The 17,642-nt window shown below is 42.3% G+C and overlaps 1 protein-coding gene across 4 annotated transcripts in view; it reads right to left on the bottom strand.

Annotated features, from left to right (window-relative positions):
- TAFA4 (TAFA chemokine like family member 4) overlaps positions 1–17,642 on the bottom strand; it is an 82,169-nt gene that overhangs the window by 41,630 nt on the left and 22,897 nt on the right. For all 4 annotated transcript variants that reach the window (XM_071549681.1, XM_071549678.1, XM_071549682.1 and 1 more), the window contains 2 exons: positions 6,140–6,275; positions 3,069–3,184 (listed from right to left, as the gene is read on the bottom strand). In XM_071549681.1, coding sequence (XP_071405782.1) covers positions 3,069–3,184; positions 6,140–6,219 — 196 coding nt within the window. In that variant the 5' untranslated portion in view covers positions 6,220–6,275. The remainder of the gene's footprint in view (positions 1–3,068; positions 3,185–6,139; positions 6,276–17,642) is intronic.

Below are 17,642 nucleotides of genomic sequence, written 5' to 3'. Positions count from 1 at the left end.
TGTCTTACACTTCATTACAGTGAAGAGGCTCCCTTTGTCAACGGGATTGCTCAATGGTGTTCTCTCCCACTTCTCAGAAGCAGGATGGTTATTGGGTCCTTAAGATCTAGTCCTGTTCCTGCCTCAATATTGCAGAGACAGCTGTCAAATGTCATTCTTTCAGGCACCATCTAACATGACCCAAGTCAATAATTGTCTTTTCCCAGGTTAGGCTCCTTAAAAATGGCAGTATTTTGAAAAGGAAAAAGTCAATCCCCACTTTTCATCTTAAATTCTATTGTCTTCTCTTAGTTAATAAAGTTTCTTAGCCGTAGAGAGGGGCTGGTGATGTCAAGCACATCACTTGAAACACACCGATTGTCAGGAGTGGACACAACATGTTCTTAAAAACCAGCTCCTTTTAAAGTGTCCCAGGCTCAGCACTTCTTGCCTCACAAGCAGTGTCCCACCTCAGCACGTACCTGTCAGGTTACAGCTGCCCAAAGGACACCAGACAAAGCCCTTGCCAAACCCAAAGCTTGAATTCATCCCTCTTATGTGCTTCAGGACATTTTACTTTGAAAATTGTTAATGTTGCCTATTGACTGCAAATATTTTATCTCAGTTGTCACCCAAGAACATGCTAATTTTATTAAATAAATGAGGCTAATTATTTGCTTTCCACAAAACAGGCTGCGCTAAAAGCTCTGAATTATTTGCTTTCCTGATGAACAAGGCAGCATCTTGCTCACCTAATAGATTCCATCACAGATTGCATCATATGTTAGAAGGTCAAATTAGGTGTTGTGTCCAACGGCAAAGATGAGGCTGGGAAATACTGACCCCTTGAGGAGACCTCCTCAAGCCCTCTAAATGCTCTGTGGTGCCACACATCAGACAGAGAGAGTTGGAGAACAAAAAATGGGATGACTGTTTCATCTACCACCTGGAATTCTGAAGTGGGGTGGTGGTCACTTCAGTGTCTATAGGAGGGGAACTTGCATGTGGGGAAGAACAACACACCATATCTAAAAAGACTCATGAAGGCTGCAGCTTCAAGGATTTGAAAAATACATTCGGACCAAACCAGTTGTAAAAGGAACAGCCTTCCTTTGGCCTCACAGAGAAATCATGGTGCACAAATCAGATTAGCAGTCAGGCAGCCTGACTGTGGTTTATGGTGCCTCTTTGATATGGTGGAAAGAATTCCTGGTGTCAATTTAAGTACGCAGTCGAGCATTCTGAAATGTTATGAAAAAATATTGCCATAATTTACAGAAGGGATAATGAGTGTTTATCATACGAGCCCACAAGATCACTACTGCCTTATTACAGGTATTTTCCTTAGCTACACATGCAAAGTTCATCTTGAAAAGACAAAAATAACATTCCTTCTGACAAGACTCTTCCCTCAATGGCAAAAGCTGCAGAAGGCTGTTCTCCAGGTTTCTCTGAAATGCTTTGCTAAGCAGCAGTTGTTTACAGGAAAGGTTGAGAGCCTAATTAACTTGTCATTGTGCATAGACACACCCCCTCCCCCCCCACTGAAGTAATTCAACCAGTTTCCATAACAGATGCCTGCAAAGCAGTAGCATGGATCATCACCCAACGCTGGAATCACTGCAATCATTCTTGGAGCTTTTGCTAGAACATCCCAGTTATTCTCCATAACCTCTGACTGCATTTCATGGCAAACACACACTGGTACTACACAGCACCTGGAACACAGAGCAAGTGGTGGGGTAAGGCAAAGAAGGAGGTGGGTTTTGTTGCTCTCAGAAACACACACTCCTGATGTGCTATGAACATGTAGATTAGACACAACATCTTCATGCAGGTCAGTCAGTGCTGCTTGCCAGGACTGAAGACATTTTGGTGAGCACATGAGGAGCCTTGAGCCCATACCCAGACAACCACTGGAAGCAGCCAGGAAAGAGATCAATAGTTTGTCTCATCTGGAGGATGAAGCCTCTAACAAATGCATCCCCACTTCCTAGAGCTGAGGTAGAGTGGATGCCAACATTAGACCTGGCCCCACAAGGGTCTGTCTCAGAGCTAAGATCATTACATATCATTGTAGCTGCTGGATTCTAGGACCTAATTTAAGAATGAGACTACATCACAAACAGCAACACTTGCCAAGGTCCCCAAGTCAGCATGAAGTTGATTACTGTGCTGAGAATACAGGCATCATCATGGTTTTGCAGCCAGACTTTTGGCCTCTCCTGAAAAACAGTGGTATTTGGTAATTTACCTCTTTCTCTCCTGGGATCAAAGGTGACACAGGCTTAGCACAGCTATCTCTTTTTGTTTAGGACTTACACAGACACCTTTGCATTAGCACTGGTACATCTATATCTCTTTCTGCTTTCAAGCTGATGCATCTGCATGATCCTTATACAAAGATCCTTACTCCAAAGATCCAGTCTGGTATCTTCACAAAGCCAACCCAGCTTGTTCTGAGCTATTTCTGTCATTTATAATGTGATAACATATTGTGTCTTGTAGATAATTCCCTACTACAATAATACATCCCCTTCAATGCAAGATCTTTCTGTTTGTCTCACTATGCAAATTAGGAAAAGAAGGAGCATATCACTAACTGACCTAAAGCAGAGTTCAGAATTTGTGTTACTCAGTGAAAGAACTGGCTAACATAAGTCTGAAGGCTTTGATCTATTGCCCACCAAAGCCAATGATACCATTGTAAAGTCAGTTGATAATGACAGGATTAAGAGGGAGAAGATAAAGATACATTCAACACGTCTTTGGATACAGATAAAGCAAAAGGACACAAACAAATCCCAAAGTCTTAGCAGTCATGAAATCTCTAAAAAAAAAAAACCCAAAAAAAACAAACCAAAAAATCCCACCTTCCTGATGAGCTTCAGTAGATAAAATTACTAGAGAAGAAACACGAAAATTTGAAATAATTCATTTTTTCTTGGTATTGTATTTTTAACCTATTGCACTGATTATAACATGCCGTCAACAGCCTCATCAATTATCCATTGCTAAAAAGTGGACTACTATGCTGCAAGTGGTATTAATTGGTCTCAGTAGCACATAATGAGTTTAAAAGCTCCTACCTGTGTGCCCCCGGGGATGGTGGCTAGAGGCGGACAACAATTTACAGCAGACCATTAACACATAGACCAGAAAGAGCCAGTCAGAGAGAAGCATTGATTTGGCACAGACTCTCATCCTGGAGGCAGAAAAGGAAGCAGTTGAGTAAAAGAACAATGTGAGCAGGGAATAACACAAAAATTATGTGGGGAAGAAAAGCTGAGATGATGATGAAGAAGCAATATGGCTTATTACAAGGCAACACTGACAAAATCATACTCATGGTTTAGTTGGGATCTGTTCTTTGTTAAGAGTGTTTCATAATTAGAAGCAAAACAATGTCTATCACATCACATTACCCACAAACACATACTTATAACAACACATTATGAGTGCAATACATTTCTACAAGTCTGAGATAAGGGCTGGATTATTTTGGTTTTAATTATGATCCATCAATGCTCAAATTAAAATATACATATTTATAAGCTGTGCTTCTACTTCTAAACTGCACTTGCCACAATAATAGAAAAAAAAAGTCATTTTCATTTAACACTTCTCAGGACATATTTGTTAAAGCACCAACTCCCATGTAGCCATATGCAGGAATTGGCTGGGCTTCCTAAACACACATCTGTGAAATTTCTTTTCCAGTAGGTTTGTTGAGGGTTAAACACTCATGAAAACAGCACCTCAGTCAGATATGTGAGTGCTCACTTCTCTGCCAGGGTGCTAAAATCTGCATTTCAGGAAACATTTGGTCTAAAGAATGTGCATGTTGTTAGTTTTAGTGTTAAAACTAAGATCACAAATCCTCAGTAATTTTTCTGCAAATATCTAGAATTAAATCCCTCAATAGCTTATGTTATGCCATTCATCAAATAGAAAGGGAATCTAATCATCTTCTTAAACTCAGTTATGATGATTTATTACGTGTGTAATACATAAATGGGCATTATGTAGTTGAACCCTTAGATACCATGTTCTACACTTCCAGCAAATTCTGTAAGCAGGAATACATCAAATTAATTAAAGGCAACTTAAAGATTTGCATAAATTGAACTAAATATGCAGTGACATTAGTCTGCAGTGAATCAGCATAGTGGGATTTGGACAAGCCTGTCACAAACATGCTTATTTGCACCAGAAAGTCCTTTGGGAATTTCTTCCTCCTCTGGACTCCTGTTCTGATTCTTCCAAGTATTGTCTAAATAATCTGTTTATTTGTGTATCTTTAAAATATACGAGACTATTGGGTTAATCCAATATTCAAGTCCTGAATACACTGAGAGTTTTAAAAATAAAATTAGACAACTTATGCCTTAGAGAGCTCTATTGTCACAGCCAGGTGAAACAATTGGACATTATTTAAATTTGATAAACATCTACAGGTGAAACCAAAGGCCATGCTTTCTGATTCAAAAGTGCATAAATTCCACTTTCACACATCATAAAACAATATTATTCTCTTATTGTGAATCCTAATAAAGCCCAAACAAATCACAAGGGCACTTACTAATATTGAAACTTAAGAGACAAAAACCTACTGCATGTAAATATATTTTAGCAACAGACACTGTTTACACTTAAGAAGGAAATACATTGGTGCAAACCCCAGCACCTTCATCTGTCCTTGTAGACTTTACTCCAGCCTACAAACTTTTTTAAAAACTTAAACAAATAATGTTAATAAATAACTCACCGTGACTACAAATCTCAGAAAACAAAGAAACTACATTTTTAAGGACTGACTAATAGTATAGTTAGTACCTTCTTTGGCTTTAATAAAGTGCTCTATCTCCAACATGTTGCCACCCTGAATGCAAACAAACAAGTACAGGAAGAAACACAGCCAGGGTCTTTTACAGCTGTACAGAGAAATCTTCTGCAAGCAGGAATCAAGCTCAGAAGATAAAGACATCACTAGTCCTTGCCTACCCTATGAGTGCCCTCTTATGGAGCACTCCCAGGCTAATTTAGAGCAGCCGAACCTAATTCACCTCTTGCATCCAGCTGAACCACATAATGCCACTGCAGCTAATGGGATTGAGTTACTGTGAAACCAGCATAAATGTTATTATTGCTGGTGATCCAATATTAGCATAAGAAAACTGCCTAGTAAGTTCTGAAATCAATGTACCATTTCTTTCCCAGGTAACTGAACCTCATTGTTTTTTAGGAGAGAGATTTAATCTTAGTTTTCTTGCTCTCTCCATAAGAAACATACACCTCATGCACCAGTTATCACTGAATAGGATGTCATCATCTGCTCATCTTGCAATCCCATCCCCCTGTTGTTCTAAATGCAAACGCTGGAATTTGATCCAGACATCAGCAGAAACTCCAGCTCTGGTGTCACTCTGTGGTATCACAATGAAGGCAGGAACCTTCCTACAGGTTTCCCGAGGTGTGACTGAAAGCAGGATTTAACCCACAGATCAAGCATTTGAAATGTGCCATTACTGGTAGGAGTTGGTGGAAGGGACAGGTATTTAATCACAAATCATGCACTGTATGTTCAACAGCTGCTATTTCAGCAATTAGGTGAACTCAGGTGTTCCCATTGTTTCCAGTGCAGGAGCAAAACTGGTCTCAGTGGAAAAGTTTGTGTGGCAAAATAATTTCAAAAGCTTTCCCAGATTATGAAGCCATGCTGTGATATTGGACAGGGACTGTGAAACCAGGATTCATCAGGGTAACAGGGTAGCCTTGCCCCTTTGGAAGAATATTCAAGTCCAGGAATAAGTGTATCAGTACAAAGCATCAACTCAGTTATATCCAAACTGAAGGGCTGTTAAAAGCATCCAGTACCATTCAAATTATACATTTGCAGACTTCAGTCTGCCTTGCAGATAGACAGCACTCAAGTTTTCAGCCTGCTAATGTAAAGAAATACAAGAGGATCTTTGAAAAGGCAGGGGAAAAATGAAATTTGGCAGACAGATGCAGCAAGGGGTGCTGAGCCCTTCAGCGTCAGTGGGCTGCCACTTCCAGAAATGTCAAGCCTTCATTCTCTATTGGATTCAAGAGGATATTGTTGCTCACCAGAACAGCAAATCTTCAGTGTCATTTCAAAGATAAAAAGTGTTCTTACCTTGGGGACTTTGCAAGAATTTTGTTCCAGTCAAACACAATTATTTCAGTGTGGTTTTCATAGTTATTCCAGATTCCCATTTGCGGCAGCAAATAAGACTTTCTGCATTTCAGAATTTTTCCTTCACTTTGGGGACCTAGAAAGAAAGCCATATTACACTGCAATTAACGTCTGGAATGGTGCTGTAAAACACATCTTCATAACCAAAATCATTGTTTCACAGTGCCATCTACAGTGCAATCCAGGGCAGAAGGCAGCAGTTGTATTGCTCTTTTCTTTCCAAGAACACAAAGAAATTGTGGCAAGGCAGCTATGAAATATCACTACATTAACTAAAGGTAGAGTTCACAGTACCAGGAATTACAAACAGAATGTGCTGGGGCTTTATAACCATGTGCCCTCTCGCCACCCAGCTGCTGTGAAAGCTGTAAGGTCTGAGGCTCCACCATAGTGCAAACACATTTCCACGTGATTACATGAAACTTCCAACAGCATGAACCAGAGATTATTAGAGAAAGGGGAGAAAATCTTTCGCTGTCTTCATTAAGATTTGGCCAAGGGCCTGGAGTGTGGCTGTCTCAGGAGCAGGGGATCTGGGGGGTCACATCCACAGGAGTGCACTGGTGCACCCTCAGACACTTCCGTCCCTCCTTGCCTCCAGCATCACCTCTCACACCCAGCCCACCTATACCCAAAAGTTCCACTTTGAGATCTCTACATGAAGACACTTTTGCAGCAGTATTGACACATATTCCACAGAATAATGAGTTCAAATGCTCCCTTTTATAGACATTTGAGTCTCTTTGCTTTTGTTGTTTATATTTGTTCTCTCACTTCTATCCCTGGGCCCAACTTGACCTTCTGCTATTGAACACATGACACAGTGCAATTTTTAAGAGTAATAATAGTGTGGTCTTCACCTATGGAGTGATGACAATAACCTTTTCTCATCTCCACCACCCTTTAAATTTCACTCTTCCTTTGATCAATGAGAAATTTGTTTCTAAGAAACACAAAATTACAGCATCACATTGGAGGGCAGAGCATCTCTGGGGTCATAAAAGCATGTAGGCAGACACTTCTCAGAAGCTCAGGACAGGAAAAAGCCCCGGTTCAAACACTCACAGAATCACAGAATGGTTTGGGATGGAAGGGACTTTAAAGATCATCTCATTGCAACTCCCTGCCATGGGCAGGTACACCTTCCACTAGACCAGGTTGTTCAAAACCCCATCCAACCTGGCCTTAACAGCTCCTTTTTGTTCCGAATGCCATGAGAAAATAGAGTAATTGCTGGAATTAAAGAGGTGCCAGGCCAGAAATCTATAATTAATCACATTTTACTCTCTCTTCGCTTTCACTGTGGAGTTTCAGAGTGAGCCAAAATCACAACACAGCAGTTCAAATCAAAACAAAATATGGACAAAGACATGTCTTAAGACAAAGCACTACTATCCTGTATTAATCCTTTCTTCCACAAATACACACAAAATAAAAAATAAAAATAAAACTACTGTGCCTCAGAAGGCCCATTTAAGAAGAAGCAAACAAACAGGCTTTTTGATGTAGCATTGACTGACTGAAATGGTTATGTGGTAAATTTTTACCCATTTCATAATAGGACAGTTAGATAAATATATTCTTACAGTGCTCTTGCAGAAATCAATACTGCAATGCACTAACCTGGGTTTTAGTGCTTATCTGTTCCATAATTTTTATTAGAGAGGAAAATAAAACCCTGTGTAGAAGTACCTACGGGTAAATACTATCCTTGGTGTAACCTGTTCTGTAAACACATGTTAAACACTGGTAAAAAGACAAGGAAGTATTGATTATTCCAGCTCATTTTAATTAAATGGAAGCAGCAAAAGTGACAGATGATACAGTCACCAGCATATCTTGGGGCTTTCTGATGCCTTCCAGGCAGAGATATTTCTTTTAAAGGGTTGTTTGAGGGGAGGTTAAGGCAAACTCCTGAAACCAACTTCAGCTGATTTATGCCAATAAAGGAGACATATCGAAACAGAAGCTCACCTGCTTAATAATGGTGAAAAGAATTCCAGGTTTTTCATGGCAAAACCATGTTTTGTGTACATTTTGTGAACAGTGGCTTTACTCCTGGTCCCTATCTTGTCTCAGGGCACTGCATTACTTTGGAAAGCAGAGCTGCTCATTTGTTTTTATACCACAACTAATCAGTGGGCAACTGAATGCCACCTCCATCTCCAGTAAAGCCATAAAAAAGAAGGAAGAGGGAATGGGAGAGGGGGAGGGCTCCACTCCCAGTATTTACACCTGGGCTGGCCATAAACAGCTTCTGCTTTGCACAAGTCACCCCAGAGGCTGCACAACTCCCTTGTGCCAGTTTTTAGGGAATCCACATGCCCAAAAAAAGACTGCGGGTTCTGGGATCTGAAGGGAATTGCAATAGTCAGATCTGATGTGCCTCAGTCTCAGCACAGTCTGTTCTCTGTGCCTTTGCACTCCAGTAAAATTGGTATAAACAGCATTTCCCTACACCAGAGAAGTGTTTCAAGAACAGAAACAATAAAGGTCTAAAATTATTTGAAAACTGTACGTGCACTGTATAATTCCTTTGACAGATGGAATAAGATAGCATTTTAAATTAAGTGCATTTCCTACCAATATTTACATGTTGTAAAATGCTTCTTAAGGCTACTTTCTGTAAAGAATAAATTACTAAACCATTTTATGCAATCTTTTATAATAAGCTATTAAATAATTTAGAAAACCTCCTTCCATTAAATATTTAAAAGACCTTAATTTCTCCGTTCTCAGTAATTCCTCACTTATAATAAAACAGTGCATCCCTCAAAAGACTCCTCTTCTGTGTAAAGCAATGGGTGAGAAGAAAAGCAGTTTGGGGGGCATGTACTGTACAAGGAGATTTGCCAGCCTGAGTTTAACCCCAGTGTCAGCCTCATTAAACTCTTACCTCCTGCTGAATAAGGGACCAAGAGAAAACAGAACATTTGCCATTCCTTAAGAGGAAAAAGAGATGTAGTCTGGTCACTGCATGTATTGAAAAGTTATGCTATTTGAGTTTGAGGGGAACTAGAGACAAAAATATCAAGAAAAGAGCAAGAGTGAACACTTTCTTGGCCATACCCCCACTACAAACTGGCTGACTGACACAGAACTCCATTTCAGGGCTAAACTAATATAAATAGGGCAGGTACTCAGTGATAGTACTTGAAGGGGACTGGTAAAAAAGAGGGAAAGCAACTTGCTACACAGGCAGATAGTGATAGGACAAGAAAGGATGGTTTTGAACTAAAGGAGAAGAGATTTACACTAGAAGTTATGTAGCTGTGGCTGTCCCATACCTGGAAGTGCTCAAGGCCAGGTTGGATAAGGCTTGGAGCAACCTGGGATAGCAGAGGGTGTCCCTTCCAGTGGCAGAGAGGGTGGAACTGGATGACCTTTTAAGGTCCCTCCCAATCCAAACCATTCTGTGATTCTGTGATGATGTTCCCCCTCTGCCCGTGGCAGTTTTCAGGCTGTGAGCAGATGACCCACTTTGGCGGGATGGAGGGTCACTATCCCAGGATACAGGACCATTATCCTGGGTTGCAGGACCATTATCCCAATATGCAGGACTGATATCCCGGGATGCAGCACTGTTATCCCGGCATGCAGCACCACTATCCCAAGATGCAGGGCCGATATCCTGGGATGCAGCACCGTTATCCCAGGATGTAGGGCCATTATCCTAGGATGCAGGGCCGCTATCCCGGGATGCAGGGCCGCTCTCCCGGTCCCATCCGAGCGAGTTTGGCTCCAGCCGCGGGGCGATGCTGCCCCCTGGCGGTCCATGCACGGCCCGGCACAGCTCGGCCCCGCCCGGCCATGAATAATTTAAACCGGAGCTATTAAACACTTCCAGCTCTTGTCGGTACTCGGAAATCTCATTAAATCTCATCCGTGCAACCGCTCCGCCGACCCCGCTCATTGTTCCCCGCCGGAGCCGCGCGGGTCTCCAGGGATGCTCTCCCCGCCCGTTGCGGATCCGCCCGGCAGCGCTTCCCTGCGCCAGCACGGGCTGTCCGGGACAATCAGGGCTTATCATTAGCCACATTAACACGCCGCTGTCACAGGTTTCCTCCTCTCAGTCTTCCCTCGGAGTCTGAGCACCGCTCAAGGAGCCCCATTAGCCTCCAGGAACGGGCTAGTACAGGGAAACAGCACGTCTTGGATTCCCAGTTCAGTACCTTGACCCTCAATCAGAAATCTGCATCGGACCTCAAAAGTTCAGCTTGATCCAACAACTTCAAGTGTCAGTAAATCCACTCCAGCCAAGTGATTCCAGCAGTTATTTAACCTCGCAGTAAACACTGCATCTCCCAGTTTGTACCTCCTGTTACATTCCAGTTGTTTTCTCAGCTGGCACATCCCACAGGGACATGTCAGGTCTCTAAATGCCTCAGTTCTGCCAATCCTTACTCATACCCAGTGAGTGTTACACCAGGCAGGAAGGCACTACACAAACAAAGCTTTCCGTGTAGTGGGATCACAGAATCACAGAATGGTTTGGGTTGAAAGGAGCCTTAAAGACCATCTTGTTCAGGATCTTCCACTAAATGAGGTTGCTCCAAGCCCTGTCCAACCTGGCCTTGGACACTTCCAGGGTTGGGCAGCCACAGCTTCTCTGGGCAACCTAAGCCAGGGCCTCACCAGCCTCACAAAAAATTTTTCCTAATATCTAATCTAAACCTACTCTCTTTTAGTCTAAATCCATTGCCTTGTGTTCTGTTGCTAAATGCCCTTGTAAAAAGTCCCTCTCCATGTTTTTTGTAGGCTTCCTTCAGGTACAAGACTATTCTCACAGCACAAGAAAGTAAAACTTCCACTGGGTCCAGTTCCTCTATCCTTTTACTCCCAGAGTCAACATCCACTTTTCTGCTTCCCCGCAGGTGTCTCTGAGGGAGGGAGGTCCTGTCACATCGAGCTCCATATAGCAAACTGAAGTGAGAAGGCTCTTTAGACAGCATGAAAATCAGCTAAGCAAGGTGGCAGCAACCTACAAATGTGCTTCCTGGCTTTTGAGAAAGCCAGGCAGGTATCCAAAAAACCATGGGGGAACTGCAGCAGTGCCTGGTACCTCTCAGATCCCACCACACTCCCAGTACACTTCCCGTACAACTTTTAAACTGCTTTTTATGACATTACATTCCACCTACGACATCAGTCTCTGCTGGTGGCAGCTCAGTCTGTCACCACTAGTTGGCCCTTCCTACAGGCATATTTCAAAATCTTACTTAACAGCAACTGGGGGAGATGAAGAGGGAAAGAAAACAAGACAACAAGAGCTAAAGGAAATAAAACCCACAGCCTCCTCCTCAGCAGGGAGAACTGAACTGCTACATAGCAGGAGGTATCGACCACACCAGCAGCCAGATCATCCACACACAGACAGACATCCTGTGTGCCATGTGTTTGGGGGGAGCTGAGTCTGTCTTCAGCAGCATTTGGAGTTCTTGAGGGTACATCTGTCCTCACCACCTCCTTTAGAGATGAGAATAAACCTTCCTACTGTTGTGGACAAGTTAAGAGGCTGTTCTAGGAGAACTGCAAAATATGTTTGTCACCCTAATTCTCTACTCCATACACCACAACCTTCCTTAGTTAATAGTGCCAGAGTCACAACAGTGACTTGGGTGTGTGATCTGTTGGAAAAGCTATACAGCTGGACTTAAGTGAGAGTTTGGGGCCTTCAAATTTGATCCAGTAGAGCTCAGGTCACACAGAAGCAGCAACACCAGAGCACAGAATCAGAAAACAAATTCCAGTAAGTGACTGGAGATGAGACCCAGAGTATTGCCACAAGACCTCAAGCCCACACAGTGTAAGGAGAGGCTTGAAATGGAGCTAGTTCTAGTCCTTTCCAGGGAAGCAAACAGTACACCATAATTTATATACACCAGCTCCAGTGTACATTCTGGACCTGTGGTCACCAGAACTCACAGCTGGCAAGTGTATTTGCATAGCAAAAATTAGTCTTGAGAATTAAGCACATGAGTTATGGTGGCAAAAATAACTGATCACTTGCAGTCCAAACCAACAATCTCTGTGGACCAGACAATCATCTGGGTGAAACAGAATCTCATTTAGAAACTGAATTTTGGGGGAAAGATTTTAGAATCTGCTCTCTCAATGCAGGGAGTTCTCATTTTTCCTCCAGGAAAAAGTCCAACAAGATGAACAGGACTGCTCATAAAGTACAGCTATTCTGGCTATAAAATGGAGGCAGAAGAGACCCTTTTCTCCATAGAGCATCATTTATTATTCATCAGCACCCCACAAAGAAGTATTCTACCAAAGTAAACTCCTGAAGAGGGAGGTATCATCATCAAGATTTCATCTTTAAGGTTGCACAAACTTACCAATGTGGACAGCCAACACAGGAGATCTCATTACAGCCCAGCATTTCAGCTCTTTTCAACTATCTTTATCAGAAAGAATTTTTCCTTGTGATTATGCAGTTACTTTCAATCCCTCACAGCAGCTCAAAATCTTTTTCACCCCCCAGTGCAAGGCCTGCTTAAGAGATGGGCAGGCTTCAGGCACTGTGTTCAAGGGAGAACAGGAGTGGCTCCAACCCTGTTCAAAGAGGAGGCAGAGCAGAGACAGTGCCCTGCTCCACTCCCAGCTGACCTCCCAGAAGCAGAGCAGTACTCATCTAAAGCAGGCAGCACACTAAAAAAACGTGGAGAGAAATGTCTTTGAAGGAAATCTCTTTAGCAGAATGTTTCAGACACAGCAAATACACATTTTCCCCTGCTGTAAACTTTGCCTGCCAGGTAGCAAAGCACTGAAGTTGCTGCACAGATTGTCCTGAGTCAACGAACACTGATTTTCATATCCTGAACTGATGGAGAAATTTAATTTCTCCCATGGAAAGAAAATAAAACTGATCTGCTAAAGAACAGGTCACTCACCTTTCTTCCCACTCACCAGGGCCCCAGGTGAGCTGGTAGGTTATTTTGCAAAGTTGCTCAGAGGAGGGAGGAATGGATGGAAGGGATGGAGGAGGAAAACTCATGCCTGTTTGAGCCCCTGGATGATGCACTGGGAGGTCTCAGATGTGTTCTGGGTGCCTGGTGCCCAGCCCAGGACTCACAAGCAAGAAACAGATCATCACTGACCAAGAGCAGCCATTCAAATTAAGAGCAAGAGGCAATCTCAGGGAAATAACATGAAAATTAAGAGAGTCAGGAAGTGCAAGCAGTAAAGAAAGTAGCTGTGTTGTTTAGTCAAGTCTCCTTGAAGAGGTTTATTTTGAAGAAGGGAATGATTTAAAGAAATGGCTCTCTGTAGCTACTGCAAATTGTATAAAAGTAAATTCAGTATCTAGCAAAGATTAATTAGTGCATGCATGAGGACACCTTGTGTCTAAGGGTGGAAAAGTAGTGGTGCAAGCCACCCAAAATCTCATGAAGCCTGGTTTGTGGAGGTTTTTTAATTGAATGAACACCTGTGGAATGGTCAAGCTCTCTTCTTCATCCACTGAGTTGGATGACATGTTTGCTCAGGGTATGCAACAGGACTACATCTCCTTTATGCCTTGGAGCAAAAACCATGACTGGAATGTGAGACAGTCACTGTTCAGTGACATCTTCTGTACCCTGAATGCAGACAGTCATCAAATCAGAGGTTAGTGGAGGAAAATTGTGACAGAAAGAAACTGGTAATACCTTCTACACATGTTGGCTCTTTTCACCGAGGCAGGGTCAGTGTGTGTTGTATTTAGATACCTTTCTGGTGGTTTTCAGGGTCCTTATAAAATCAAATTTGGTTCTTTCTGGTTCTACTGCATTAGAATATTATATTCTCTTGTTATTCCCAAAACCTCTTTTGCAGTAAACAGTTACAACATTAGCTCAGTTGGTTAAAACTTGGCTGTAATAACGCCAAGGTCATGGGTTCAGTCCCCTGTGTGGGCCATCGATTAAGAGTTGGACTCGATGATCCTTGTGGGTCCCTTCCAGCTCAGAATAGTCTGTGATTCTGTGATTCTGTGAACATGTCTACTCATGCTTCCCTAAACTGTGTTAGGCCTTGACTGCAACAGTGTCTGTCCACTTCTGTGCCATCACCCTAACCTGGTCTGTGCTTTTGTTTCAATTCCTGAAGTGCTCCAAGAGGAAAGCATGGAATAGCCAGTTTTGCTTTTAGAACACAAAGATGCCTTATGAGCAGTGGATGCACATTGGCTGATGAAGAATCCCAGCTGTCTGGGTATATGAGATAATTGTTCCACTTGGGACTCATTATCTAATTATTAAAAGATTCTAAGGGAAAGCATTTCATAAATACAGCACTAAATTTCCAGAAGTGTAATTATGGGCTGAACACACATTTTTTTAATACCTGTGTTATCCACTACATGAGCCAATAGCAAAGTACCTTGGGCTGTGCTGTCTGTGCTCTCTCTGTCAGGCTCAGGGCAGTAAGTAGAGTAACTATTATTGCATTGAAAGGTAATTTTTTTTTATATTCCCATTTTGGTACCAAAATAACACAGTCAGCTTGGGCTTGGTTTAAAATTCTGCCTCATACAGGATCTTTTGTGGCAATAACAGCAAATAAAACTTGCACAGGGCAAAGAGCCTTAACCCAGTGCTGTGGGATCAGGTTTTTACTCAATGTCAGAAAACATTCTTTGCTTGTCAGAGACTGCTGCTCAAGTTATTTTAGAAAACCATTGGTCTACTGAATGGGAGAATTCCAGAACTGAGTTCCTGACCCACCAGCTCAGAAACTGTTAATCAAAAGTAAAAGGTATTCTATCACTGAATGACAAAGGCAAAATACTGCTCATAAGCTAGCAAGGCAATTGTATGGCATGAAGACTTGGAGCTGGGTCAATAAACAATTGCACTTTAAAGGAGATCCCAATCTTGTTCAGTCTGGATTCTAGTTAAATGAACAAAAGCAGATTCAGAACCAATCTGAGAGTTGCATTCACTTTTCTGTGGCTTGGCAACATTGTGCTGGATGGCAACATCGTGCTGCCCATCACACAGAGTGCACCTGGACTGTGCACAGAACTGCCTGCACATGGGCTGACTCCACCTCCCTCCAGCAGGCCCCTGTCTTTCTCCTTGTAACCAGAAAAATTCCAAATCCCAATATGAATATAGAAGGTAACACTCTCAGCTATTTTCATTTCCAGCAGCACTAGGGACTGAATTCCCTGATGAAAGAATTTCAGAAGTCCCATAAATTACATTTTGCTCCTCACCTCCAGAAAGAATTTCCTTCATCCTTTCCTCTTCCAGCCCAATCCTTCATGCCTCCTTTTCTGTCCCTTCTCAGTCCTTTCTGTTTCTTACTTGCATAGCATCTTTCCTGACTCCTCTGAGAATTTGACCTGCTTGGCATCAGGCTGTGTGTGAGCATCAAGGGCCTGGCTGGGAGGCAGGGGAAGAGACCCCACCTGAGTTACATACCAGTCAATGGGGAGGAAAGGTCTTCCTCTTTTAGAGCAGGTTAATCATCTGCTGAATGCTGTTTTCATCCTTTCACAGGCACAAGCAAGCCAGGTAAAGCTCTGGCTACTGCTGAAATGAAAAGGGAGCAAACCTCAAAATGTGATGAGGGATTGGTAAAGACAGTCCTAGACACCTTCATGTCACTGCACTACCAGGACAGGAGAGCAGCAGCCACAGCAAGCTGATAACAGCTCTCCCGAACAGTAAGAAAAGGTGTTAGTGTGGTATTGCCCCCTCAAGTACCCCAGTTGTCAGAGTCCTCCCTCCAGCAGCTGTCACAGCTGAGGTAACAATTTTTTTCCATACAGGAAGCTCAGTCAGTTCCTCTGGCTGAAGTATGACCACAGCCAGGCTTTGAATGAGCAACAGCATCCTCATGGCCAAAGCTAGAAACTTTCTTCTTTATTTGTTCAAAAAACCAAAACGAAACAAAAAAACAACAAAACAATCTTATTTTTCACAAAGCTCAGAGAAGGCTGAACATTGGGCTTTCATTTCCCAATCTGCCCAGAATGGATTTTTGTTTTTCTATTGCCCCTTCATTCATGCAAAGGCCTCTTCATGATCATGTGCATGACTGATGGGAGGAGCAGGGGGGAGGGTGAGTGGTATCACTTTGATTATGCTTTAAAATGCTCAGGGTTGGAAATGTAGCATGAGATTCTCCCCACTTTCCCTGCCTCACTTGAAGGCAATTATGATTGCCTTAAAGGTGAGGGGTTTGTTGAAAATAACAACTTGTTGATTGTTTATTTTCAGGGTAGACAACAATCAGCTTTTAATCAACTTCTCATCACTGCTAGAGAGCTATTAACTCTCTTAAAAATAATTAGAAAACAGAAAAGAAAGATCTCCAATTATTTTCATCCAGGAAACTGACATTTTATGAAAAAAACCCCAACCTCAAGATTCACAGGGGAAAAAAAGGTAACTTGGTGACATGTTTAGTTCAGTCTTTTAGCAATGAGATGTTGTTGTTTGCCAGAGATTGGATTGTGTTTCCCGAGCTTGTATGATGTTATGGGTATTGGCTTCTGAGTAAGAACCAGTGTTTTCAAGCACCTTGGATGGAAACTCAGGTATTTCTGCCAAATCTTTCCAAATTTTTTTCTCCTCCTCAGGAAATGGATTGCAGGAGCCTTCCATTTCTCTGATTTCTTACAATTGACAGAACCTTGGCTTTCAGATCCCCACAATACACATTTTTTCCATTTTTGAGTAAATGGTCTGTGAATTTCTGTCCTAGGGGAACCAGTACTCAAACTTAAGTACAATAAAGGGATCAGGCTCCGAATTTCAATTATAATAGAATTATCAACAGGCCTGAGATGTTTCAGATACTACCTTTTGTGATTTCAGACAGGCAACTGAATAGTTCCTTCATCTCACATACAACTTCCCAGAAGTTTTCCCAACCAGCAGTCCCATTTAAATATACCCTCAACATGCCTCTCTTACTATTTCCATGCATACTCTTATTAGAAGGCTGCATCCTTCTATTTTCTCAATTGCCCATTGGAGATCAGGATTTTTCTTGCACATCAATCAGTGTTAGACCCATTTGACCTGCTCATGTCTCTTTAAAGACTGATGAACTGGAACACAAAAGTGAAGCTCTCTTGCTGCAACTGCTCCCACCTGAGTTTCCTGCACGGTGAGATACATCTTTTAAGAGGCCTATGAAGGGGTTGCATCATTGATCCAAATTCTAGGGTTGTAGCACACAGCATTTCCATAGCCGAGCAATAGGCAAGGCAGTCCCAAAGGCTGGAAGGCCAGTAGCAAAGACAGTCACATCTACTGGTGTAGATTAAATCCTGCTGTCATTAAAAATGTGCTACATCTCAGGGACCAGAGCAGGAATTTAAGTCTTCTGCTTTAATACTGGTCACTACTTAAATGCAAAATGGCAAGCCTAATTAAAAAAAATGGAAAAAAACCCACTTAATGGATTTATATTTTCCCATCACCAAGTGAAACCCCTCCTT

This window comes from Pithys albifrons, chromosome 3 (genome assembly GCF_047495875.1).
Source record: "Pithys albifrons albifrons isolate INPA30051 chromosome 3, PitAlb_v1, whole genome shotgun sequence".
Taxonomy (NCBI): Eukaryota; Metazoa; Chordata; class Aves; order Passeriformes; family Thamnophilidae; genus Pithys; species Pithys albifrons.
Note: the sequence above shows the minus strand (reverse complement) of the source record. Positions and strands in the feature narration are given on the sequence as shown.